Raw genomic sequence first — 27,051 nt, forward strand, 5'->3', positions numbered from 1 at the left:
CTGCCCCCCTGTCGGATTCCACCGGGAAAATAAAAGAAAAACGGGAAAAAGAGGGAGAAAGAAGGGAAAAGTGAAAAGAAAACGAAGATTTTTTTTTAATGAAAAAAAAAAGGAAAGCGGGAAAATGTTCGAAAGAAGAACATTTGAGAAAGAACAAATCATTCCGAAATAGGCCTATGTAATACAATAGCATGGTGGGAAATAAATTAAAAGATGACAAATTGACAAACAATAGCGGGAAACGAAGGTAGAATGTAATAAGTCAAAAGCTAATTTGGAAAACAAAGAAAAGGGACAAGAAAAAAAAATAACTCGACCGTGCTGCCGATGATTGAAATTAAAGAGCGGGAAGAAAGATGGACTGCATACAACATTGTGCCATAAGCCTGCTAAATTTTATGCAAATAAGCTACCGGGGCTTTGCCCCAGACCCCACGCAGTAGGGGCTCTTCATTTATAACCTTCAAATGGCTCTATAACCCCCCCCCCCCGTTCAATCACTGGCATACAAGCGCGGGGGGGGGGGTCTTGGATCCACACCCAAGAGGAAATAAAAGAAATTATAGGAGACAACGTATAATGAAATGAATGGAAACAATGAAATGTGCATGTTATTTGCTGAAAATAATGGAAAAGTCTATCATAAAATTAGGATTTAATTTCAATTTTTTCCAGCTCGCTTTGCACGCTGGCGACTTTTTACAAAATTTTCCAACATGGCTCTGTTTTGCCCCCTCAAAATATTTGGTTCATTACGCAACTGGGTTGAATAAATGTGTTGTGTAAAAGCTATATTCTGTATATGCCCGCGATTTGACTAAAATAGCGGCAATCTGCGAGGTTTAAATGGCTTTTACATCAAGAAGTTCCGGGGGCTCCGCCCGGACCCCAACCGCACAGCACTTCGTATGGAAGGGTTGGGCCATGGCCCCAAAAAGTTCTACAAACAAGAACAACAAAAAAGGAGGAAAGAAAAACAAAGGAAAAGTGTAGGATATGATTTTATTTATAATAATAACAATAGCTCAAAGTTAGATTCTCATGAAAAGGTGATTTTTTTTCGCTCGGGACTTATATAAAGCAGCTTTTTAGCACATTGACTATACTGCGCCCCTCGTTTTTTTTATACTCTTTACGCTACTGCCGCAAATAATCCTGTTCACAGTGGCGTACAGACCACAAAAAAGGAATCTAATGAGAGAAGAGTGAAATATATCATTATCTGGATATCATATCATTTCATTTTCCTTTTTTCAGATCAGCTGAATTTCGGCTAGCAAGTAGGCCTACAACCATTTATTTCTATATTATTATTAATTACACAAGATTTAATTGTCTAATATTTGAAGGAAAAATGCATTGATTTAGATTTTAAAAAATGAAATGCAAGTATCATCTATGTTAAAAAATTACATCGGATGTTCTGTAGGTTTTGCTCTTGATCCTTATAAATCTTTGAAAGCTTTCACATTAACTACTAAACCATATAATTCTTACGAAAAAAATTGATTGAAGTATTGAACATTCCACGGAATTCATCAAATATACTATTCTTACACTTTTTTAAATGTTCCGTCCGTCATGTATTGTCACGTCTTAAAGCATACCTTTCCATGGAGTCATTCCATGAGAAGAATTTTAAACACATAGAACTTGTCTCCGTATATATAAGTATATAATGAAAGCTTAAACCTTGGGTATTCCAATCACCTCGAGTATCTTACTATTGGAAATTTTCTAATTTCAAAACTAGTGATGACTCGCACCTTGACGCGGCCTCATTCTAACATTCATCTGTTCATCCGGGGCCGATTCCCTTTGAGGAAGCACCTCATCGACGAACCCCACCACCTCCTCAATTTCCTCAAGGTACTCATCATCCGTGATACTCGGTGTATCCTCACGTTCGTCAAAGTAGTCACCTTGCGCTGTTTTGGACTCCTGAAAGACGATAGGAAGTGCTCCCGTGGATGATGCGGGGGATGATGTCCCGTCAGAATAGTCAGCTGAAACTTCCTCGATGTGGTCCCGGATCGCTCGGATGGCTAACATGTAGTGGGACCATCCTTCGATCGGGCAATCTTGTTCCGGCTCTGAATGCGGTCTTGGAAATAAGCCTATATCTCTGTGTCCCTGTAAGGCGTACATAGCTTCCATCTGAAATAAAGTACGGAGGCTTTGGTAATCCTCTCCTCGAGCTGAACGAGGAATTCCTCTTGGATCGTCTGGTGTTAACCAATTTACCGCAATGCCAAAAGTCTCTGTAAAGTTTCTAGTTTCTCTCAAAGGGTCCCTCTGCACAGTATCCTGAGATCCATCATCTCCTCTGCCACTATCATGTTCAAATACGTAGAAAACGTTACCATTGTCTATTTCACCCATCCTACGATCATTGTCGGCATTGCCATTACGTCTGTCTGTAGACTGTGGTTCAGCTAGTCTTCCTCTTTCACCATCACGTTCAACTCCATCAATATTTCCTTCAATGATTCCTTCACCTATCCCTTCACCTTCCTCATCTTGTTGTTCAGCCTCCGGATTCTCTCCATCGTCATCTGGCAAGTTAGGAATACTACTTCCATTTTCTGTCACTATATCTATTGCATTTTCCTTCACGGATATGGCCTCTCTGATTTGACTCAAAACTTTCTTCCTTACCTGAAGCAATTTGCTCCTTTCTTGGGCACGTTGGAATCTACCTTGGCGTTTCGTTTTGAGTATTTCCCTATTGTTCTTTGCATTTTTCTGCTTATGCTCCAGGCTAGTTTGAATCATGTGCCTCCTCTCGAGAAGTTCTTGGTATCTATGCCGAACTGCTTCCAGACGAGCCTCAAAATAATTTCTCCTTTTTTTCCTAGCGAGTTCAAGATTCTGCAAAGAAAAAATTAAAAAAATAATCTCACACGAGTACACCATCGTCATCGTGATCAAATCTATAATTTTATAGGTCTCTACTCTAGGTTTATAGCCTTCCTATTATCTAACATGAAAAGAAAGTCATCTGCATCATTTTTTCTTTGAAAAAATAACATTGAAATAATCTGAAACTTCATCACAGAGGCCGATCTACTGAAAGTGATTGATTTACAATAGTCTCAACAATGGAAAACAAGTGATGTATAATTTGGAAGGCCTCATATCTGTTCAATCAAGTGTTAAACAATACAATAAGGATAAAACATATACTTTAGTCAACATGACGCATTACCGTTTATTCTTTTTAAAAAGGGAATGAGGAATACAGCCAAATCTAAAAGATGTCTAGCATCAATGACTTTCTCTAGTTCTGATAGGTCAATCATAACTATTCGTAAAACAGGTTCCAGGTGTATCAGAAATCTAAAAGGGATGTACGTCTTGGCGATTACCTCAAGATTTTTCTTGGTCATGTTATTCTTTTGGATCAGCTTCGTTGCGATTCTATGTTCCCTTTCCCGAGTTCGTTCCCGCCGGGATTGCATGTGACGTGGAAGAGACCATTTGCTTCTGTGTTGGTCGCAAGAAAGTGGCATGAAGTATGTTAACCCACCCGATCTCACATCAACGTCTATCTGTAGATGAGTAGTCGTTCTCTTTGAATCGACTTGTACTGCACAACCTGGTGTTAACAAGTCTCTGGAATTACTCAACAGAGTGTTCCTTCGCGTGGCTGCATGGTGATCAGACGTGGTATCTGCGGTATTTGGCATATTTGGGGCCATTGCCAAAGAGGTTGTCAACATGGAACTCTTAGTGCCTTGTTGCTCTTCTTTTGGTGGCACAAACCTTGACGGAATGTTAGGTAGCGGAGAAATAGGGTGGTTCCATATATTCATCTGTCGTGGTACAGAATTGAATATGTGCAATAATTATCGGTGGATAAGAATATTTTGATCACTTTTCTAAAGTGTCATAAATGTATAGTGGAAGCTATGTTCTTAAACAAATAAATACATTTTCATAGTTAAATATACCCATAAATTCTATAGGCGATCCAGAAGGTTAACAATTTGCAATTTCTTATCTGAAACTGCCCTAAGTTAATTGAAAAATTATACTGGGATTTTCTTCTGTTATTATGATCACTGACCAAAACTGACTCAAATCAACAGGTTGGGGATATAAAATTTATAATTTCGAAGCAAATCCTGACGAGTTAATAATCTTGAGATTGATTTTCTTGTGAGTCATCATTAATTTAAAAATGTACCTTGATCCGATCTTCCTCCTGCTTAAGATGCTTTGGCGGGAATAGCATTGGTGGCATTGCATTAGGATCTTTCCTAGGATATATAGGCGGTGGTGATGGTGAGTCGATACGAGAGAGAGGTCGATCGTTGGTAGAATTGGTCACGATTGGGTTCAAGACCCAGCCTGCTTCTTTATGATCGGGTGATCGTGAGGGAACAGGGGAACGCTGAGGAGCAGACTTCATACGGGAAAAACGTTGCTGCAACAGGGGAACAAAAGGCAAATTAATAATTGAAAGTAATGACTAATTCGAACAAGTCGGCGCTACATAGGGGGCGGGGCATGCAGGGAGCGACCACCCCTTGTGTGATTTGTCAGGTAGTTTTAACACAAGAGGAAAAAGGAAGGAAGGAGGGATCGAGGCCTTAACCTGTGTGTGCCTTATACTGCCCGAGCCATTCAATTAGAATAATAATAATAATAATAATCACAACAATAATAATAATAAAAACCTTAGGGTTATCATGCCTCTAAGTCAAAATACCCTGTTACCGGCCTTATAGTAATTTTAACCATAATCAGAAGTAAAACACAAGAATTTGCAGTAAAGTAGAAACACAATGGCTATTGGCAAATATTACATTATTTTGACCATTTTGAAAATAATTACAAAACTAAGCAATTTAACAAAAACAATGACTAGGCAAGGAAAAAAAGAAGTAATAACACTTAGGAGGCTTTCCTAAAACGAAATGCTTGTTAAAGAGGCAAGCCCCAGTGACTAACTTCCAGGTCGATTGTCATGGTAACATTATTCCTTTCCATATTTAAGAATTATATTGATTCTCAGTCGAGACCTACTTGTTCAAACGTCATGGAATCCTTGACAGCGCTCTTTGGTGTTGTCTTCCGAGTTTTCCCGCGTTGATGATATTCTTCCAAGGAAAGTGAAGCGGGAAACTCATCGGTCTTTTCAACATCGATCGTCTGGAGGTCGTGACCACTGGCGGGGTCTCTCGTTGACGGCTGCATGGGTTCCTCATCATCACCTTCACGGCGACTGTAGTAGACTGTAGTAGCTTCCTCGTCGATATCAAGAGGAGGCACGGGACACGGGGGTCGAGAGGAAGTATGAGGAATTTTGCCAGAACCGTGGTTCTCATCGTCGATTGTCACGGCCGCTTTATTACACTCAAAGCTATCATCGTGGCGTTCGATCAACATCTTGGATTGATTCTGGGAATATTAAAAAATGTGAAGGAAACCGTATATTCTGAAAAGGTATAGGGGACGGGAGCTTTGGCGATCAAGAACCACATGCGATTATAATGCTACATTATTTCTTTTCCTTATTTTTCCCTCCCTCTGTCTGTGTGTATGTTTGTTTGTTTGCATTTCTCTCTCTCTTTCTTTCTGTGTCTGTCAGTCTGTCTGTCTCTGTATATATTTCGCTATGCATGTGCGACATTTTCTCTGTTTGTCTTCGTTGAGCGATTTAGGGTGGAACCTGTTTAGATTCATCAATACATCATCCCCCCCCCCCAAAAAAAAAACATTTTCGCAAAGAAAGTATTTTTTCAATATTTCTCCACAGAGCATCATTATTATCAAAATCCGTGATCCATTACACAATTACACACGACCACAGAATCTGTGTGCCTCTTTCCACCAGGAAAATATTTTGTTGCATGAGCATAGTTCGTTCTACCGTGTATGTGAGTAAAAAAAAGGAAAGGGGGAAAATGGCAAGTAAGTACAAGTGTAAAAAAAAAAAATAGTGAAAGTTGCTACTTGACCTTTTGACCTAAAAATCAAAAGGCTTCCTGGGATCGGATCATGGACCTACAACAACTGGGATCCATGCGAGTATCAAACACACCAAATTATTTGAGCCCAGCTTAAGTTAAACTGAAGTTATCGCGTTTACAGGGACTTCAGAAGGGTAAAATGAAAGCCTGTGACCTTGACCTTTGACATTTTGACCTCAAAATCAAAAGATCTCTTGATAGTGTCATACTCACCAATTTATATGAGCCTAGGTTAAGTTAAATTTAAGTTATCGCGTTTACAAGGACTGCAGAAGGGTAAGCTTAAAAATTGGAATTAAAGCATGGTTATATATTTAGAAATATTTTTTGTTGTTCAAATTACATTACAGAGTTAGATTGGTCATTTACCACTGCCGATCTCCATTCAAATGTTTAAATACATAAAAGCCTATGTGGGGTGTAGCCTTATAGTCATGTACCATCGCCGTGAAATAAATAGCTTTGAAAAATAGTTCATTGTTATGTAGATCGTATGATTTTACCTCAAATAATTCGTTGTTTCTCTTCTTCGATTCATAGAATCGACGAGAATTTGACTTGCTTGACATAGTTGATGTATCACCCTTTCCTTTCTCATGGATTCTTTCATCTGAACTTCTATCAAAAAAAAAAAAAAAAAAAGTAATGTTTGGAAGGAAAGAGAAATTCTGAACAAAATATTATCAGGGGGAAGGCCTGTAACCGGGGCTTGTATAGCGTTCTCAGTGGCGTAACAGGCGGGGGGGGGGGGCAGGGGGGCAAGCTGCCCCCCTGGCGGATTTCACCGGGAAAAATTAAAAAAAACGGGAAAAAGAAAAAAGGGAGGGAGAAAGAAAGGGAAAGGGGAAAAGGAAAGGAGGAGAAGGAAAGGGAAATGGAAAAGAAAACGAATATAAATATATATTTTTTTAACAGAATAGGAAGGAAGGACAGCGGGAAAAGGAACGAAAGAAGAACATTTGAGAAAAGATAAATCATTCCGAAATAGGCCTATGTAATGCAATAGTGTGATGGGAAATAAATTAAAAGATGACAAATTACAAACAATAGCGGTAAATGAAGTTAGAAGGGAATTAGTCAAAAGCTGAAGGTGGAAAACGAAGAAAAGGGACAAGAAAAACAAAACACTTAATAACACGACCGGGCTGCCGATGATTGAAAATGAAGAGCGGGAAGAAAGATGGACTACACACAACATTGCGCTGTAAGCTTGTTAAATTTTATTCAAATAAGATACCGGGGCTTTGCCCCGACCCCACGCAGTAGGGGCTCTTCATCTATAACCTTCAAATGGCTCTATATAACTTCCCCCTGTAGGGACCCTTCTTACATTAAGCTTTACGTTCAATGAATGGCGTACAGGCCCGGAGGGTCTTGGTTCCAAACCCAAAGGAAATAAAATAAATTAAAGGAGACAACGTATAATGAAACAAATGGAAACAATGAAATTTGTTATCAACTGAATGAAAAAAATCTATATATCACATAATTAGAATTTAAAATCAGTAGGCAATCTTTTTTTCCAGCTTGCTTTCCTCGCTGGCGACTTTTATTAAAATAATATTCCCACATTGACCCCCCCCCCTCAAAATATTTGGTTCATTACGCAACTGGGCTGAATAAATGTGTTGTGTAAAAGCTATATTCTGTATATACCCGCGATATTTGATTAAAAATAGCGGCAATCTGCGAGGTTTAAATGGCTTTGATATCAAGAAGTTCCGGGGGCTCCGCCCCCGACCCCAATCGCATAGCACTTCGTATATGAGTATGGTAGGGTTGGGCCATGGCCCCAAAAAGTTCTACAACCAAGAACAAAAAACAAGGAGGAAAGGAAGGCAAAGGAAAAGTGTAGGATATAATTTTTTTACTGAATATTATGTCAAAATATATCTCAAAGTTAAATTCTCATTAAAAGGTGATTTTTTTTCTCGCTCGCTTCGCTCGCTCGGGACTTATTAAGCAGCTTTTTTTAACACATGCGCCATACTGCGCCCCTCGTTTGTTTGTTTTTTATACTCATCACGTTACTGCCGCAAAGAATCCTGTTCATAGTGGCGTACAGACCACGAAAACAAGGAATGGATAGAGAGAAAGGTGAAATATATGATTCTCTGCATATAAAAAAAATGAATTTTTGGATTTAAAATGTCAAAATTTGTGCTCGCTCGCTTCGCTCGCTCGCAATTTTTTTTTAAAAGATAAATTATGCCGATACGCAATAGGCCTATCTGGCCCTCTAAAAATTGTTGCCTCATTTCTCCATTATGCCTGTTCATACCATGATTATGACCGGGAAATTTTTGGCTCTTGCCCCCCCTGGCCACCGACCCCTGTTACGCCGCTGAGCGTTCTCTGTTGTTTTCGAAATAGCTTTAGGCCCATATATGCTCTGGTCCCAAATCACACTCGTTTCGGCGTGGGTGAGGCATGGGACCAGTCCTTTGGAGTGAGATTTGCACCTTTTAAAGGTTGAGTAGTTTGGGAGTGAAAGTGTCGAAAAAGATGCATAATTCACTCGAGATGGAGCTATGATTGCACTCAAGGATGTTCAGTAAGAGAGGAGTATGATTACATGCGAGATTATATCCCTTTTAATTATTTTGTCCGGATTTTAGTCAAAAAATCGAGCAGAAATGATGATGCAAAGTGATACAAAAACATTTGAAAGCATAAAACAGTACAAGTGAAGCGACTCTGCCAGTCCCACCTGCATTACGCGATTCAATAAAGCAGCAATGCTGGCTTTGAAAACTACTATAAAAAATCATTAAAAAAAAACACCACAAATGATACAATACTACAACTGATCCTAAATGACATTTGACCTTGATAATGTGACCTAAGACTTTTCAGTGATACTTGATTACCCCTATGTCCACATTTCATAAACTATGTCCATAAACTTTGAAAGTTATGACAGCAATTCAATAATTACTTCTAAAATGGCCAAATAAGTTCGTACAACAGAGAAACTCGCTCAAGATCTTCAGTGATACTTGATTATTCTTATGTCCAAGTTTTATGAATCAGATCTACAAACTTTCAAAGTTATGATGGTAATTCAACAAATACCCCCAAAGGCCAAAGTTCACTGACCTTAAATGACCTTTGCCCTTGGTCTTATGACCTGAGGTGTTCAGTGGTACTTGATTACTGTTATGTCCAAGTTTTATGAATCAGATCCATAAACTTTTTTAAGATGTGATGGTAATTTAACAAATACCACCAACTTGGCCAAAGTTCATTGACCCTAAATGACCTTTAACCTTGGTCATGTGCCCTGAAACTCAAGCAGGATGTTCAGTAATACTTATTAAACTTTTGTCCAAGTTTCATGAACTAGGTCCACTGCTTTTTTCAGTTATGCTGTCATTTCAAAAACTTAACCTTCGGTTAAAATTTGATGTTGACGCCGACGAAGCCGTCGAAAAAGCGACGCCTATCATGCTTATAGTCTCACTCTGCTATGCTAGTGAGACAAAAACTGACCGCGGAAAGAAGGAATGAAAATAGGTATACAGGTCTGTCTCAAGCCCTCCCTATATAAAAAGTGACGAGCGACTTTACTACGACTGGTGATCCTTTCTTAATACGAGTTAAATTATCACCAACAATATATTTGGCAACACATAATTGTCTACCCCAAGAAAAGGTAACCGGTCCCTCGCAACTTATAGCTTTATCATCCACCATATTCACCTGGTAATAATAACGTTCTTAAATTTCATATGACCTTGGTTTCAGACCGCCTCGAAGTTCGTCAGTTCCAGGTATTCTCTGATCGGGAAATTTACCCCGATCAGAAAATACCAGGTATTTTGGTAATGTGAAAGCAAACTACGCGTAATTTCCCCGAAAGAAAATACCCGCTAAATAGTAGGTACTTGGCGAAATTACGAGAACTTTCGCGGGGATTTTTCCAAGGTCGCAGGTATTTTGGCGATGTGAAAGCAAATTACGGGAACTTTTAGCCCAGCGTGTCGTTGGGTGCGGCGCCGTGGGTGGCTGCTGGGCTATTGGTTTTGAATCTCGCGCCTTGCCTGCTTATTAGACCATTCTGCGCATGCTCCTAACTTCGGGAATTTATCCCGAAGTGTACGTTTCGGGGCGGTGTGAATGCAGGAATAATTAATGGGTATTTTTAAGCCTCAAAATGTTCTCGTAATTTAACGGGGATTCTTGTGATCGAGGCGGTTTGAAACCACCTTGCCTATGCTAGGAGCAGGCCTTGCTCCCGATCCCTTTCCGCATTCAGTTTTTGCATGTCATAAAAAAGTTTAATGGGAAAATATTTTCGATGACCATGTAGTGACACCCCCCTATTTTGTGCTTATAGGTATATGTTTTTTATGTGGTCTCCCTCTTGCAAATCATCAGGATTCGCCCCCTCCCCGTTCGATTAAAACATCCTTATCCTCTTTTTGTTTGGTGACGTACGTCGATTATGTTAAAAGTGATGAATATACAAACAGTGTTGATACGAACCTTCTAGCTGTTGGAGTTTTAGGCTTTTTGATTTTGACATCGTGAGAGATTTCATCCGATAATATTCCCATGTACCTCCCTGAGCTGTCTGATATTTCTTCTATTGGGGATACAAACTTCGGTTTCGTTCCTAGGTTGGATTCCTCCATGTTTCCTTAATTCTGGATCGAAAATGTGCTTAAATTGAGACTAATAACAAAAAATATATTAAAAAAATCGATTGAGATTCGGGAAGGATGGTAAAAAAATAGATAACAAAGAACACTATCTAAAGAATGAAAGATGAATAGATAGAAAGAAAGAAAAGGAGAACATGGCCCTGGGAAGCGGGGGTGTTGGAGCATCCCCAAGGTTTTTCTAGGGGGTGCTGCCTATGGAAAATAATACACGCAGCACCCCCTAGAAAAACCTTGGGGATGCTCCAACACCCCCGCTTCCCATGGCCATGTTCTCCTTTTCTTTCTATATCTATTCATGTTAGGTGTGGGAGTTTGGAGAAATGTGATTAAAATGGCAAACATTTTGTGTTGAGCCCTCATTTTTGGGGCTATGCAAATTTCTCTGCATGGACCAAACCGAGCTTCATTTTGTAGCGAAACCTTTTGTGCTTGTCAAATTCCTTTTTTTTGGAGGGGGGGGGGGTAAAAAATCGTTTCAAGGGCCCTGAAGGAGAAAAGAAGAAAGATGGCGAGAAGCCGAGAAAGATTTGTTTACTTCCGAGTGGATGACCAACCTATCATTGCTCAACCGCTAGAAAGGATGATCGAACTTGTGAAATGATTTTGCTAATAACATATGTTTTGGGGTTGGAAGTAATGTTTCTTTTTACAATGTTTTAACTGAATATCTAGCTGAAACAGTGTAAAATGAGATGTCTAGTTTTCTTGTAACTTTTATGAAGCGATCACATAATCAGAGCCAGAAAGTTACTTGCGTGTGTTTTATGTTGCCGTAACTTTCAAACTGAGGGCAACGTGTGCCTCATAAGGTTCTTATGGGATTCCATTTTGGGCAAATTATTTTTCCTAAAAAGGGCATGATCTGTGTTATAAATATTGGAAAGTGTAATTCGTGTGAGCCTTGCATCATTAGAAAATTGTTTTTAAAATAATCATAAATAAGAATTGTTGTCAGCCCTTGTTTTTTTTTCAATATAAACTCCTCAAAAAAAGTTTGGAAATCTGATTTTGATCGATAATCCCTCCTCGGTTTTAGTAAATATCAATGTGTTATTAATATCAACGAATAGAACATTTAATTCTCTTTAAAATGATACCCTACATGATATGATTATGGGCCACATAGAGGTGCAGTGCCTTGAAATGTGGGGCAAGGTCAAATTTCAAAAGCTGCAAAATGACACAATATTGAAAGTCACTGTTCTTTTTTCAGTGGTGATGAGTGAGTTTCTCAGCGGTTTCTTTTAATTATTTTCATGCACCTTAACTTCAACATTAACATGGAATCAAACACACCTCTGCACAAGCAAACACATAACAAACAAACAAACAAAATTAACATGCATGGGTATTTCAAACCACGACTCAAACCATGTTATCTCACAGAACCATCACTACAGAAGCAGGGGCTTGATTTGAATGGATTTTCATCTCTATTGACACAGACAAAGGAATCATGTTCTGTATTGACCTTTCATGACTATTTCTGCTTGTTTTGCAGCTTTTCAATTCAGACCTCATCCAACATTTTTGAATCCTGCTCTTTTCGTGATGGCATGATCATGACAAGCATGGTATCATTTTAAAGAGAATCAAATGATCTTTTGAATGATATCAAATATGCATTGTGTAAAATTGGAAATTGGGAGAAATTAATGGCCAAACTAGAACTCGAGGTTAAAGGGGTTGTCCAGGCCGAAAAAATATCAAGATTTTCAGAGATAAAGAAAAATAAGACAAACGAAAGTGTATAAGGGTCGCTGAGAGCATGAATATATAGGTCCAGCATGCTGAGAGGCTGTGGAGCAAATATTTAGGGTATGTCGCGGCGGAAAACAATAATTAATAGAATAATCTCCAGAGAACAATAGAGAGTGGAATTCTATAGGTGAGGAGGAGTGAGGGAGCGTTAGGAGGGTATATCGACGATTGATAACGATAATCATTATCTGTTTGGACTTGTTCTTTTGTTTGTGATGAGATCACCGTATCAAGGAAGAAATAATCAATAATAGGAAGAGTCATGGTCATCCCCCAAATTATACAATAATAATGTTTAATATATTAACCAGTGGTTTGGAAATTGGAATAGTCGTTAGTGTGTGTGTTTTAAGGAATCAATGCGTAGCTTTCCAAGCATAAAGTGTTGTTCAATTTTAGTTCATGTTGCTTGGAGAAATCGAACAAGCAAAGAGTTGATGTCTTGGATTGATAAAACTGTTGGTACACAACTGGTGGATGGTTTTTTTTTTGTTTACTTCATTCAAAAGAACAGTATGACCTTGTGCTACTATGTTTTAAGCATTTATTTACGACGATGGTAAGGTAACACCATAATGGTTCCTACAATATTGTTTTCACATTGTTTTCCGCGACATACCCTCAATATTTGCTCCTCAACCGGACTCTCAGCGACCCTTATACACGACCAACGAAACACTGGAAATATTTTCAAAATCTGACAAGGAATAACAAAACTATGGAGTTTTAAAGATTTGCATTATTCTGATGGAATAGCTAGTTCGAGGCATGTCTTTATGAATATTCAATGAGCAAACGGATGACGTCATATCCCCACTTGTTCTTTTATTTTTCATTATGAAATTGTGTATTCAAATTGTGTCCTAAAAAAATTGGATTAGCAACCGACTCAATGACTTAGATATTCCTTGCTGCAGTTTATTTCATTATAAGAGAAACACACATGTATGAAATAATCATGATTACATGTAATAAATAACATAAGAATGGGGAAGGGGGCATGACATCATCATTCCATCTGAATGAACGTGAAAAGACTGATGAAGTTTCGAACATTTACATGTAGCTCTGTGAATTTTACTCTATTTCAGCCTCGAGTATCCCCTAAATTGAACACTATAGTCTTACATTATACTTGGCTATTCCATTTCCGGTGTTATACATTTTCATTAACAATTTATATAAAATCATATAAAATGCCATTGGATCTAATTAAAATAATATCAAGTGTTTACTTACAAGATAGAGTGGATGACTAATGAATTATCATCGCTCAACCGCAAGAAAGGACATTCGAACTTGTGAAATAATCCTGCTAATAAAATGTGTTTTGGGGGTTGGAAATAATGATTCTTTTTAATCGAATATCTAGCTGAAAGAGTCTGGTTTTATTGTAACGCAATCACATAGCCAACACGCCGGAATAATGTTTTGTGTGATTTATGTTGCCATAACTTTTAAAATGATGGCAAAGTGCGCCCCTGGATTATGACGCAACAATAAACTAAGAGTGTGTGTGAGGGTGAGTGTACGTGTGATGCAACCGGATGCAACAACGTAGAAAAGAGAGTGCGCGCGCATATGAATGGCCCCTGGATATATTATTCTAGCATTCTGACGTAAAATCGATAATTAAAGGAGAATGAAACTCTTGGAGCAAGTTAGCTTTTGTGAAAGAAGAAAAATCAAAGAATAAGATCAACAAAAGTTTGAGTAAAATAGGACTCGCAATAGAAGAGTTATGAGCATTTGAATGTTGAGATCACTAATGCTATGGAGATCCTCCCATTGGCAATGCGACCAAGATCTATGATGTCACAGATGAACAACTCTCCCCTTTTGGACACTGAAAACATCCTCCAAAACATATCTTTTTGCTCATTCTAATCATATGACAAACGATTCATCAATGATATAATGTTGTGGAACCTCTGTAATTGTCCTCTCATAAAGAGAACACCTCACCTTGTGATAGACTCTATAAAAGTGAGAATATAAGTGAAATAAGTACTTAAGTAATGAGGGACTTGTACGTGTGTGACATCACAGATCTTGGTCGCATTGCCAATGGGAGGATCTACATGGCATTAGTGATCTCAATTAATATTCAAATGCTCATAACTTTCTTATTATTCATTCAATCTTCCTCAAACTTTCAACAATATGTTTCTTTGATTTTTCTCTTTGATATGGATTCAGCTGGTTTCAAGGGTTTCATTCTCCTTTAACCTCTAATTACAAACCGCTGCATGAAAATGCAGTTTTATGTCTGAATGACAATGAGGTTCATTATGGAATTCCATTTTGGCAAATTAACTTTCTAAAAAAGACATGATCTTTGTTATAATTATTGGAAAATTATTGAGTGTGAGCCTTGCATCATTAGAAAGTTGTTTGAGAAAATATTAACATATAAAAAAAATTGTTGTCAGCACTCGCAAAATAAAGGCCTACACAATAGCATCTAATTTACTTATTTCGTTGAAATGGGTGTGGAGTAAAAGTTTTTATTCTTGGATGTTACTGCTTCTACAGCTCCTTAACTTACATCTCATTTAAAGTATATCTTTTTATATAATGAATTTTATTGCATCAATGTACATTTTCATAACCAAGTTCGTCAGTAGGGACATAAGATCAATTTAACTATGCCAAGATCTGTTTAGACACTTTACTTTGTCATTCAGATTATTATTTACAGAGCGTTCTTCGGTTTTAAGCCTATTGACATGTGAACTTTGATTTTAATATCATTAATCACTATTAAAACGAGTATTCACTAGACTTTGATCTCATGATTGTAATAACACTGGCCTATTTACTGATATCCCATAATGTATGAAACTGAGAAATCTTAAAACGTGAGGTTAAGGAGTGATACGTCACGGTTCTACATATCTTTTGGAATCTTTGAAACTTAATTTAAAATTGGTGATGACATTCCCATACAATTTTTTTCGGTAAGCAGGTCTTCCATGCAAAATCTGTTCTACAATAAACAGTCAGGATTAGGAAAGCGCAAATTGAAAAATATATTCCTTATCTAGCTCTGAAAAAACTCCATTTGAAACTAGAAAAGAATTGGTTGCCTCCGTTCAACTGGTTTATTTAATTTGTGATTTGTTTTACTTTTTCCCCGCTAGTTCATTCGTTTAATTTAAAGGAGAATGAAACCTTTAGAACAAGATAGCTAATGTGAAAACAGAAAATCAAAGAAACAGATCAACGAAAGTTCGAGAAAAATCGGACAAATAATGATAAAGTTATGAGCATTTGAATATTGCAATCACTTATGCTATGGAGATCCTCACATTGGCAATGGGACAAAGATGTGTGATGTCACTTGTGAACAACTCTCCCCATTACTTTAGTATATATTTCACTTAAATTGCCTCTTTTATCACATCTATCAATAGATCATGCTGTTCTTTCTATAGGAGGGCATGTACTACAGATTTTTTAAAAGAATACATCATGGATAAAGAATTTTGTATCACCATAAGACAAAGCAATAAGAGACACTTTGAGGGTATTTTGTAGTCCATCAAAGGGAAAGCTGTTTTAAGAAAAAGCAAAAAGAGACATTTTGGGGATATTTTATAGTCCATCAAAGGGAAAGTTGTTCACATGTGACATCACATATCCTTGTCGCATTGCCAATGGGATGATCTCCATAGCATTAGTGATTGCAATATTCAAATATTCATAACTTTCTCATTGTTTGTCCGATTTTTCTCAAACTTTCGTTGATCTGTTTCTTTGATTTTTCTGTTTTGACACAAGCCTACTTATTCCAAAAGTTTCATTTCCCTTTAAGTAGTAAGGCTTTCGGAAGGAAATCACAACCGTTTGAAAGTAATAACCCACTTTTTTTTTTTTTTTTTTTTTTGGGGGGGGGGGGGGGGTGATGTAATAAGGTCATTTCTTACCAATGAGATCTCATCTCTTCTTCTTTTTGGGGGGAGGGGGGTTATGAAAAAGCCAAACAAAAATGGATCAATTCGCTGTGCACCCCTTTACATGAAATCGTGTTGTGCACTCTATCATTTTATGTCATAGTCTTAATCTGGTACTAATAGCAATATGAATTTGTACGTACATGGGATTTAGCTCATACCTAATTATTATTGACAACTCAAATTTTGTTTATTCTCTTACATTTGGTCAGTTTATCTCGCTCACAAACATGACAAAACGGCTCCAAATTGACTTAAGATGTTCATGCCCATATTCATATTCGGTGATGACGTAGCGGTGATATTGTGATGTTTGTAGACATAACAAGGACAAAGTGCACATCGATCAACACTTCTGGAAGGATGGGATCGCCACGCCATGGCCCATGACGTGGCGGTATCATTTTCAATCTACAACGCGTTCAAGTTCAGTCAATGGCTTGTACATGCCTTGTGTAGATGTCATAGTATATTGAGTTTGTTGGGTCATTTGTACATTCTAACACAGACATAAAGACTGGCTCAGTCAGCATGTTCAGCAGCAAGCAGTGGACCATTTTGATACAAATTGCAGTTGGAACGTCCTTCGCCTTCTCTGCACGATATCTCTTTAAAGAGAATTTCCTTTCCTTCTTTAGCTTTCTGCCAGATCTATCTGACGGTGAACGTTTCAAGTTTGTCTTCCAATGTCTCGCCCTTTCAGCTGTCCCTCTCTTTGCCGCCGTTGGGAAAGTTGGCAAGGCGCGATTCTTGAACATGGATACCCTCGGTGCGGATCCTACAGCTCCCGTAGCGCCCTCTCAGAAGACCTTCAGGATCGCCGAAAGGATTCTTCAGAACACTCTTGAGCAGACGGTTCTTCACGTCCTGACGATATTGGCTCTCGCTTCAAGCGTCGACGTGGACCAACTCTATCTCATCCCGTGCATGGTTCTGATATTTTGCTTCGGTCGTCTAGCTTTCTTTGTCGGATACGATTACGATCCTCTCTACCGAGGTGTGGGGTTTGCTACAACATGGATACCTACTGTATTCGGGTTTTCATACGCTCTCTTCACCATATTATCTCGAGCATTCGATCATTATATGAAGTAATTTCCATCCCTGTCTCATCATTATTCTGCTGACAATCTGGAGATTCAATGCATACCATAACAATACGATGTTGACACATAAAATATTCAGTAGATATGTTTAGATACGTTGTTGCTATCATATGCTGATACATTTCTATGTTCGAGGCCCTATCGAAAAGCCTAACAGGTATAACTTGTTATACTACTGGATATCCTTTGAATTCAACCTTTGCTAATTTTGTGAACTAAAAACTGAAATATGATGGATTAGACTTTGTTCTTATGACAAGAAATGACAGCATCGTTATATCCTTTCCGTTTTTTCATGTGAAATAATTTCGTTTTGAACTTTAATATTGTGAGTAAATGCCACTATCAAGAATGAAATTACCTTACACTGAATAGTAAGTAGTTCATCTTTCTATTCTATACCAAACTTTGAAAACTGGATGGACTTTGAAAACGAGCGATCACTAGCATTATAGATGTATTTTGGCAATTTATCCCCTCCTGATTGGGACAAAAACAGAGAAGGCTCGATCACCATAACTGGTATTTGATTTTTAAAAATCTCGATTGCCTGCTTGTTTTTATGCAAGTTACTTTCCACCGATTGCCGTTTCCTTTTTTCATAATTGAGATCAAGTTTGATACATCTTCCTGAAGATTTGTTCATGTACTACAGTCTACAAAATCGTTGACAACACTTAAAAAACAACAATTAACAGTATTCAGCATTGTATGTTTGTCGTTTCGATTGACTTTCACTTCCTTTCTGGATTAACCCCCTTCTTTCATTTCTTCTCTCCCCCCCCCTCATGTCTGCTCTTTTTCCTCTTCATTTCCCCACTTTTCCTTTCTCCCGCCTTATTACTCTCTGTGTGTCTCTTTCTATTCTCTCAACTCCACTCCTCTCTTTCAATGTGTCTGTCTTAATTGCTTCTTTGTTTCATATCCCTTCTCTTTCTTCCCCTCTCTAAATATCCCCCTTGCATCCTTCTTATTCTATACATCACTATGTTCCTTTAACTTTAAACTTAAAAATTTAAATTTGTACATCTTAAAGGGATGTTCCTGACTGAAAATATTTACATCTAAATGAATAGAGTAATATTCCCAAAGCAAAATGCTGAAAATTTCATTAAAATTGGATAACAAATAACGAAGTTATCGAAATTTAAAGTTGATCAATATTTTGTGAAAACAGTTATATGCACATCGTCATGAATATTAATTAGGTGGGCTGATGATGTCATATCCCCACTTTCCTTTTTCTTATGTTATTACATGAAATCATAATTGTTTCATTTTTTTATACTTGTGTAAATGATGTGTCTCCATTATAATGAAATAAGTTGCAACAACAAAACTAATGCACTTAATCAGTTGTTTTAGTTTTTTTTAATAAACCTAATTTTACATAATAAAATACAAAAGAACAAGTGGGATATGACATCATCAGCCCTCCTAATGAATATTCATGAGACATGCCTATGTTTTAGCAGAATAATGCAAATCTTTAAAATTCAATAACTTCATTATTTGTCATCCGATTTTGATGAAATTTTCAGCATTTTGCTCTGTGAATTTTACTCTATTCATTAAGATATAAATATCCCCAGCCTGGACCATCCCTTCAATCTGTATCGTGTATCTATTTGGCATCAATCCCTGAATTAAATGCATCTGTACAATAATATAATACAATGTACATTTATATTTTTCACGTACATGTATTATTCTGCCCAACTTTGGCAAAAGGAAGCAAGTGACACATCAGTCAAATTTGAGTTATTGTTGTTTCTGAAACACCCTTTGTATGTTGGACGTTCAGGAAAAATTTTGGGGAAGAAATAATCGTTCTATGGAAAGATATTGAAGAAAATATGCTGTTAAATTGCATTGACACCTATGTAAATGACAAACACATATTGCTCATGTATGACAAATGATACGTTTTGTATTAAACTTGCTTCCTTTTGCCAAAGTACAGCAGCATTGCTTTAAAATGTGCACTACGACTTCTTTTTTAAAACTGGATATGAATTTATAATTATTCAATTATTGTTCAATATGATATTGCAGATTCAAGAAGTATCTTACGATACCAATAAAATTTTCCATTCTTTTCTTACAGTCTCATTCACACTCTCGCAATTTGTTATCATCGGATAAATGGGGTCCTTGTAAATATACGAGAGATGTCCTGTCCCTTTCATCCTTTGATAAAAGCATCATCAACACTGTAAAATCAAGGAGACGTCACTCTCTCCTTGATATAATCGTTATCATGTACATGTAGGTGGCATTTCCCTACTATCATAACCTCTTTAATATCACCAAAAATGGCAAATTGACGTTGGAGACTACTTAAGCTATTGATCAAAGTACTTTTATGAGTCAACTGACATCCTGAATAGTATGCAATCTGCAAACATTGCCATTAAATTAATTTGTTCAATCAATGTGTGAAATCATGTGTTATTATTTTTCTTCATAAAAGTAAACCTTTTTTTATTCCCTTAGAAGGAATGGGCCTCCAAATCAACAAATTAATTTACCTGAACTTTCAAACACAACAAAATCCATGAACTGGCAAATTAATCAATTCTAAAGACAATATTTACATAATTATCTTACATTCTCGTACACAGAATGGATGGACAATGTAGCTCTATATGTGAGAAATTATAGCTCTTGCCAATTTTGAAGGATAAAAGCTGATCAAATAAAGGTTCCAACAGCTTACTTTAACTTTTATAATCACCACTCAAAGAATTACTGAGAAATCAGGAAGATCATTGTCAATTAATCATAGAGGATTAGAGGCAATAAAAATATGAAACAAGATTTTGCGAAGAAATCTGGAGGGTTTTTAGCTACCCACTGGGCCTTCACTTACTTGGTCTATTTGGTATCATCCCACATGTTCTAATCACAGTTTGTATACAACCAGTATGTCTACTTAGTACTTACCATGTGGTCTAATCGTCACCTAGGTTATCAATAATTTTTTTTTCTAATTTCCAGTTAGGCTATACCAATTTTATCTAATATCAATCAGTCTATATGAATTAATAAACTGTTCATGAACCAACATTTATTTTAAAAATACATATGAATAAAAAGTAAGAATTTAAATAGACAAAGTGGAAATTTAATGCCCATCTAGGCATGAGACCAAATGGATGCAAACAATTTTTTTTATTATAGTCTTTTAAAAAGATTGGAAAGACCTCGCTACTCTGCAGTATCCATTACACAAAGACCCCATTTCAATTAAACTTACTGTTGGTGGAATCTTGCCACTAATAATAACTTCCATACCATGGTAATTGCAGCTTATACCCAAAATACCATTGATAGTAGGATGGGGGCCCGGTGTCCAGACACTTTAAAATTTCGACGCCTTCTATGTTTTCTTTGAAGTACACAAGATATATGAATACAATAGTTGTAATCTTCTTCCATTTTGTGATCCATAATATTGCCTAACACTACGTACTAAAAACTGATGAAACTTTGCTTGATAGTTTTTCCAACAAATGGCTGTTTAAAATTGATTGTCCGTACACACAACAACTGGGTATGTATTTTATGTAAAAGGGCCAACTTTTGACAAAAATCACAAAGTAGACAAAATTGATGATGAATGAATCAAAATAGAATTATCATAATAACTTCTGAGACATATACAAACAATGAAACAAGGATAACATAATCTACATTGTCAAACAATGACCGAGTCCAAATTTTCTATATTAAACATTGAAGGGTGATTCTGAATGCTGAGTCATTGAAATAACCTAATCTCACTAAACTTACATAGTCCACAAGACACGCTGTAACTTCATAAAAATAGACAATTATGTTGTGTCTCATTCCAATCTTGTGAATCTTTGGGGCAACTTGTAACAATTTAATTCGATTCACAACTACTTGTAAATCTAATTTACAAGTGAGACCGCAGTATTTTCGGTAGCTCTAAAATACCTTGTCTTACACATTTTGCTCAACCAACACTAAGTACCAACATACTCTGTAATAATAATAATAACAATTTTATAGACCGCAAAATCGCAAAAATTGCCTCTAAGCGGTTAAGAGAAAGGAAAATGTATAAAGGAAATAGAAATAGAAATACTTTGCACAACAAAATGTATCAAAACTAATATTACAATTTACAACTTTCTCACCAGATCATGAATAAAGGTTAACTTATGTACAACACACATACACGTAGAAGAAATGAACAGAAGATGAGCCATAACAGAGCCTTTGTCAGAGCATCAGGATCCCTAATAATCATCTCTTGCTCAATTTTGACCAACAGTGTGATGCAATAACAATTTGCGGGAATTCCCCTTCATTAGTTTCAAACAGAGGTAGTTATTCAAGATCTCTTGATCTAGGAGGGAGCTACATAAAAAATGTAGGCTGTGCTTTAATGTTATATCAGTGCTGTGAATTATCTTCATCATCATCATGAGCATGGGGCAAAACAAACAAAGCTTGCATGATCAACAGTTCTTTTATTCAATTGGGCATTACGAACTTGCTTTAACAAGGGCAACAACATTTAGATGGTGTTGTAATTACAATAATCACTATAATTGCTCAATAATTTGATCATTATCGTGTTTCTAATCAACGCTGCAAATACAGCATAAAATTTCTGAGTGGTAAAGTGTCCTTGTTAGAAGCAAAGGTAATAAGCTCTCTTTTTAAAAGTATATTTTCTTTTAGTACCTCCTAATCAGTAAAAAAACATGTATAAAGAGGCATACATGGTGGAAAACGTCTCTGAACCTCAAAAGTGACATTAGAGTTTTAGTCTTGAGTCTCAAACAAACATACCCAAGAATAAAAAGACTGCCATGTCCAAAATTTTATCAACTCAAGGGTCAAATTGCACAAAAATTAATAGAAAGTATATTCAGATCTTCTGGATAATTGATGAACATAGTAGAATAGTATTTCTAAACTTCAGCTTCAACATTAAAATAAGCAAGCCCTGAAATTTTGTTATCAAGTTCAGAAATAAAATATTCAATTCATACATACAGAATGATGATTCTTTTCATCAGACATGGGTACAAATCTTTTTTCGTCCATTCTCAGCACATCCCTCACAATTCTCATGAATATTCATCATGGGATTTCATGTAAACCGGCTTAGCCTGCTTGCGTAGTCTCACTTGGGCTTTCTTGCCTTTGCTCGTAGAGGGAGGGAGTCCACCATAAGGAATGTTCACAGGCCTGGGGTATGGTGTCCTGTAATGCATAGCTGGAAAGAAAATGAAAATATGCATATTACTTATCAAATGAATTGTTAAATTGATGAAAGGTCAAGTTGATATCAACAAGATAAAATAAAGGAAAAGGTATGAATTAGGTGAGCCTACATTTATACGGGATATACATTACTTTTGGTAGTACGAAAATCACTGTGGTCACGGAAAATTTGTCATGTAATATTATCATCAAGTGCCATTTTTTACAGAAAATTGAAAATGATTTTATGTAAGTATTCAATATATATAATTATTCATTTTTCACAAATGCATATGAACATGAAAATGGAATATTCATTCATCATAATCCATTGAATAATGGATTTGAAAAAAAAGGGGAGTCAATATTAATGTATGATATCAATTGAAAAAGGCATAAATGTGTTATTCTTTGACAGACTTTTTCAAATATGTTTTTCTTTTCTGTTTAAATTATCAGTTTTAAAACCAATTTAAGGTCACACTCAATGTCTTAATGATAACAATGACTTCAAATAAAAATAATCCATTCCAACTGCTGGTTAAAGCTTACCACTCTCATTTTTTCATGATCAGTCTTATGCCAAATTACTATGACATCATCAATCTGGTACTCTTTATAAAAAAAATACAATTAGAGGAGCCCCCAGGGCAGTATTTACCCATTGCTAGTCTGGACTCTCCTTCTTGAATGCAAAGCCTAATCTCCTCAACATCTGTAAGCTGTAAATAAAAGCAAACAAACAAAACACTATGAAATAATTAAATGCTCTTGGTAAAATTCTAACATCCTTCTTCCCAGCTTTCAGCTTTACAATATTTGTAGGAACAACAAGGAAGATACAAGACTTCAAAGTATTGCTAAAGACAGTTCACAAAACACTTCAATCACTTGATTGCTGGGAATTATTGTTAGAGTTAAAATCTCAGAGAGTCTACTCTTTAAACTTATTATAGTTCACTGAAATTGTAGTGTGATGAAGGCTCCATATAAAGTTTGAATTACAAGCATTCACAAATATTACAAAAAAATAAGAAATTTACAAGCACTACAAAAGTTGTAGTGTATAGAATGCTCTTACACAGAAAGTCATTGCAGAGATCAAATACATTCAATTATCAGCCCTACTCCTTTTAACACACCCTCTATCAAATGCCAAGTTAATGAATTCCATACTTGTCTATTTTTCCTGAAGAGTTCTTTAGTTTCTGCTTTGATGTATTCCCTTTCAGACTTGGTCTCACTCAGTACTCCAGAACTGGCCTCCCATCTCTGAGCTGTTCTCAGTAACGTTTTGTACAGTGATAGTGTTTGTGATCTCAAACTGATGGTCGCCATCTTGAATTTGTCATGATGGATGCTTCCTCGACTTTTGCTACAATTTGTAAAAAAAAGGAGAAATATTATCAAAAACATTTCTAAAGAAATTTTCATGGCACAATCTAAGATAATACTAATAATAGGCCTACCAATTACAAAGCAGAAGAGTCAGTTTGTGTGAAATGTCAAGGGAAAAAAAATGATCACAAATTTGAACAGCAAACCTATTGTTCAGAAGAATTATCTATGGACTATGGTCACCCTCCCTCCTTTCCCATTGATTAATACCCCTGCCATAATAAATATATTCTTCCACCATTATTCATTGCTATTTAGAAAAAAAAAAAAAAGTACTATTTTTGCTCAAATCGTTTTTAATTTTTTTTTTTTTGGCACGTCTTTAATTAGACACCTACGTTAGACCTTCAATTGATATGGTGGTGTGACCATATTTCGTGCATTACCTTATTTTATGCACTGTCGCATATCTCAAAAAGAATGAATATGATCTTGAATATCTGTTAGTGTTGAGACCAAACAGAAAAAGGCAACCTAAAATTAATTACTTTAGTAAGTTGTCACGAAACATCACCTGAGCTGAGCAATTTAGCTCTAGCCTAGGCTCTACTCTAGTCTAACTTTTAGATTAGACATAGAATATCTTATTTTGATAAGAAAATTTGGAGTAGATATTGTCTGAAGTCTTACTTAGATCCTTTTAGTTGATTTTGAAGTAGACCCTACCGTACTCAGTAGTCTACTCTAACGTTACTTCGATCGCCCACCGCAAATTTCCACAGTATTAAAAGTACTAAAACCTCAGTCAAACTCAAACTTCAAAGACTGTCAAAGTCAAAGTTTTTGTATACATCATGATTGATCTCCCCAATTTTCTCCCAACTCTGAATCCCCAGGCCCCACAGAGATTTTTACACTCAGCTTGTCTACGACTACGTCATGATTCAAAAACTTACCTCACTCAGGTTCAGCTTAGATGCAGTCTTCACTCAGTTAGCAGGAGATAAAACAAACTATGGTCAGCCTGCATGACGTGACTCAAGCGCAGTGTAGCGGGCGCAGTACGGGCGCGGCCGGGGGTACCGGGGTACGGGTGCGTGCAGCGAGGGGGTGCCTCGCCGTCGCACTGTATGGTACGTACGGTACTAGCTCTATTGCATAACCGAAAACATGGCGACCCCAGGGATGACTATGGAAGACGAGACTGAGTTGGCCCAAAAGGGTCACATCAAGGAGGAATTTACTGAATTTGAAACAGTAAAAAATTTATACAGAAGTCTACCTAACATATACAAGGACCAGATAAGTGTGGAGTTAGCTCTGGAACAGTTTACTGGTAAGTTTTTAAACGGAAATCTTATCAAATTTTTTTTACTGACATGGAAGTTTATGTGTTGGAGTGTACTGTAGTGTAAAGCATGAACTGATGAAGGGAATCAAACGAATGGAGGGTTCATTTCATCTCGCGTGCGAAGTAATATCATATTCATATGCACGCGACACATGGAAATATCATGGGCTTTTGCCCAAATAAAATATAATGAAACACTCTAATTAGGATTTCACATTCATGACATTGTGCTTTTGAGTATGACACTTGTTAACTGAACCATTATTTCCTTTGCCTTTGGTGACTTCTCTTTGAAGTTTGCTTAAAGAGAAATTCCAGTAGTTGCAGTAAACACTGATTTCATGAGTAACTCTGTAAAACCAGGCTTAATTGTCAGTATATCATCGAGGATCTAGATCTGGTACAGTTACATAAACTGAACTTTGTGAAATCTTGAAATCTACGCTGAAAAATGTTCAGGCTGAACTTCCCCAACACAGATAAGCGCACGTGGGTCAGTGTATAATTATTGCTTTGAGCGTCGGGCCCGACGCTCTACCCGAATCCTGTGCTTATTTGCTGATTTCTCGGCAATTGCACAATTTCTTCCAGAATCCTTTGGCACATGCGTTTTATTTATACAAACAGACACTTTGGTGGTTATTTCATTGGATTCTGTACGAACTCATTTTGATATCGTTACCAAAACTAGCATTTACCTTTAAAATAAAAAAAAAAAGTATTTTTTCTTGATCCTCACTGAAGATCAAGAAAAAATACATTTTTTTAAAGTGAAGATCTTCGGTCAGCGACGAAATCAATTTTTGACCTAAAGAGGGCGCGATTTATATTCGGCCATGCGTTTTATGTTGGGCCCGCAAATAGGTGGTAGAGCATGATCGGTTAAGCCAGGGTTAGCATTAAGGTGAAATTTTTTTATATAGATATTTCTATCAGAATTGCTTTTAAGACAATCTTTGATATCTCAGGTTTCAAAGAAGTCAGTTTCATGAAGATAGATAAATCCGAAAGTACTGGAATAGTCCATTTTATTCGTGGGGGTGCTATTACCTCTCATCACGGACGGACATTTTTACTCAAATCAAATTCTCTCTAGTTTTATTGTTTTTAAAGTTATTCTAATTTGGTTTGGATGTTCTTGCACTCTGAACATTAATTTATTATCAAACATAAATTAGTAGAAAAAAAATATTGGGAAGTAATTTTTTTTGGTAGGTGTGAACATTTCCATTTTGAAATTTCCGTCCGTGATGAAAAAAAATATAAAAAGTTTTTTTATTTTTCATCAGAATAGAAATAAAAAATAAAAAGGTGTAGAGGTATCTCACTAAACACTGTACATCATTTTATTTGAACATAGCTGAAATCCATACATTTTATCCATATCATAAACTCAATCAAAAATGATCACGGACGGACATTAATTTCATCACGGACGGACAGTGTAAATTTACTCAAACTCAATTCACTCTAGTTTTATTGTTTTCAAAGTTACTCCAATTTGGTTTGGATTTTCTTGTACTCTGAACATTAATCTATCATCAATAGTAGAAAAAATATGGGAAGTAAGTTTTTCTGGTAGAAATTTTGAAATTTCGGTCCGTGATGAAATTAATGTCCGTCCGTGATCATTTTTATTGAGTTTATGAT

General features: G+C 36.5%; 3 protein-coding genes across 3 annotated transcripts; 1 reads left to right on the forward strand and 2 right to left on the reverse strand.

Moving 5' to 3' along the window:
* Positions 1–985: 985 nt before the first annotated feature.
* Positions 986–10,655, reverse strand: LOC129270386 (uncharacterized). The gene is made up of 6 exons (XM_054907778.2): positions 10,467–10,655; positions 6,482–6,596; positions 5,032–5,406; positions 4,190–4,429; positions 3,369–3,815; positions 986–2,871 (listed from the first exon to the last, which is right to left on the reverse strand). Exons 1-6 carry the CDS (start codon positions 10,613–10,615, stop codon positions 1,750–1,752), a joined length of 2,448 nt encoding a protein of 815 aa, XP_054763753.2. The 5' UTR covers positions 10,616–10,655; the 3' UTR covers positions 986–1,749.
* Positions 10,656–16,794: 6,139 nt separating this feature from the next.
* Positions 16,795–19,902, forward strand: LOC129270029 (uncharacterized). Its single transcript, XM_064105670.1, has 2 exons — positions 16,795–18,461; positions 19,412–19,902. The coding sequence occupies exon 1, from the start codon at positions 16,894–16,896 to the stop codon at positions 17,455–17,457; it is 564 nt and encodes a 187-aa protein (XP_063961740.1). The 5' UTR covers positions 16,795–16,893; the 3' UTR covers positions 17,458–18,461; positions 19,412–19,902.
* On the reverse strand, positions 19,809–25,454 carry LOC129270389 (LYR motif-containing protein 1-like). Its single transcript, XM_064105671.1, has 4 exons — positions 25,007–25,454; positions 23,889–24,087; positions 23,374–23,434; positions 19,809–22,725 (listed from the first exon to the last, which is right to left on the reverse strand). The coding sequence occupies exons 2-4, from the start codon at positions 24,048–24,050 to the stop codon at positions 22,577–22,579; spliced, it is 372 nt and encodes a 123-aa protein (XP_063961741.1). The 5' UTR covers positions 24,051–24,087; positions 25,007–25,454; the 3' UTR covers positions 19,809–22,576.
* Positions 25,455–27,051: the final 1,597 nt, after the last annotated feature.

This window comes from Lytechinus pictus, chromosome 10, assembly GCF_037042905.1.
Source record: "Lytechinus pictus isolate F3 Inbred chromosome 10, Lp3.0, whole genome shotgun sequence".
In the NCBI taxonomy this organism is placed as follows: Eukaryota; Metazoa; Echinodermata; class Echinoidea; order Temnopleuroida; family Toxopneustidae; genus Lytechinus; species Lytechinus pictus.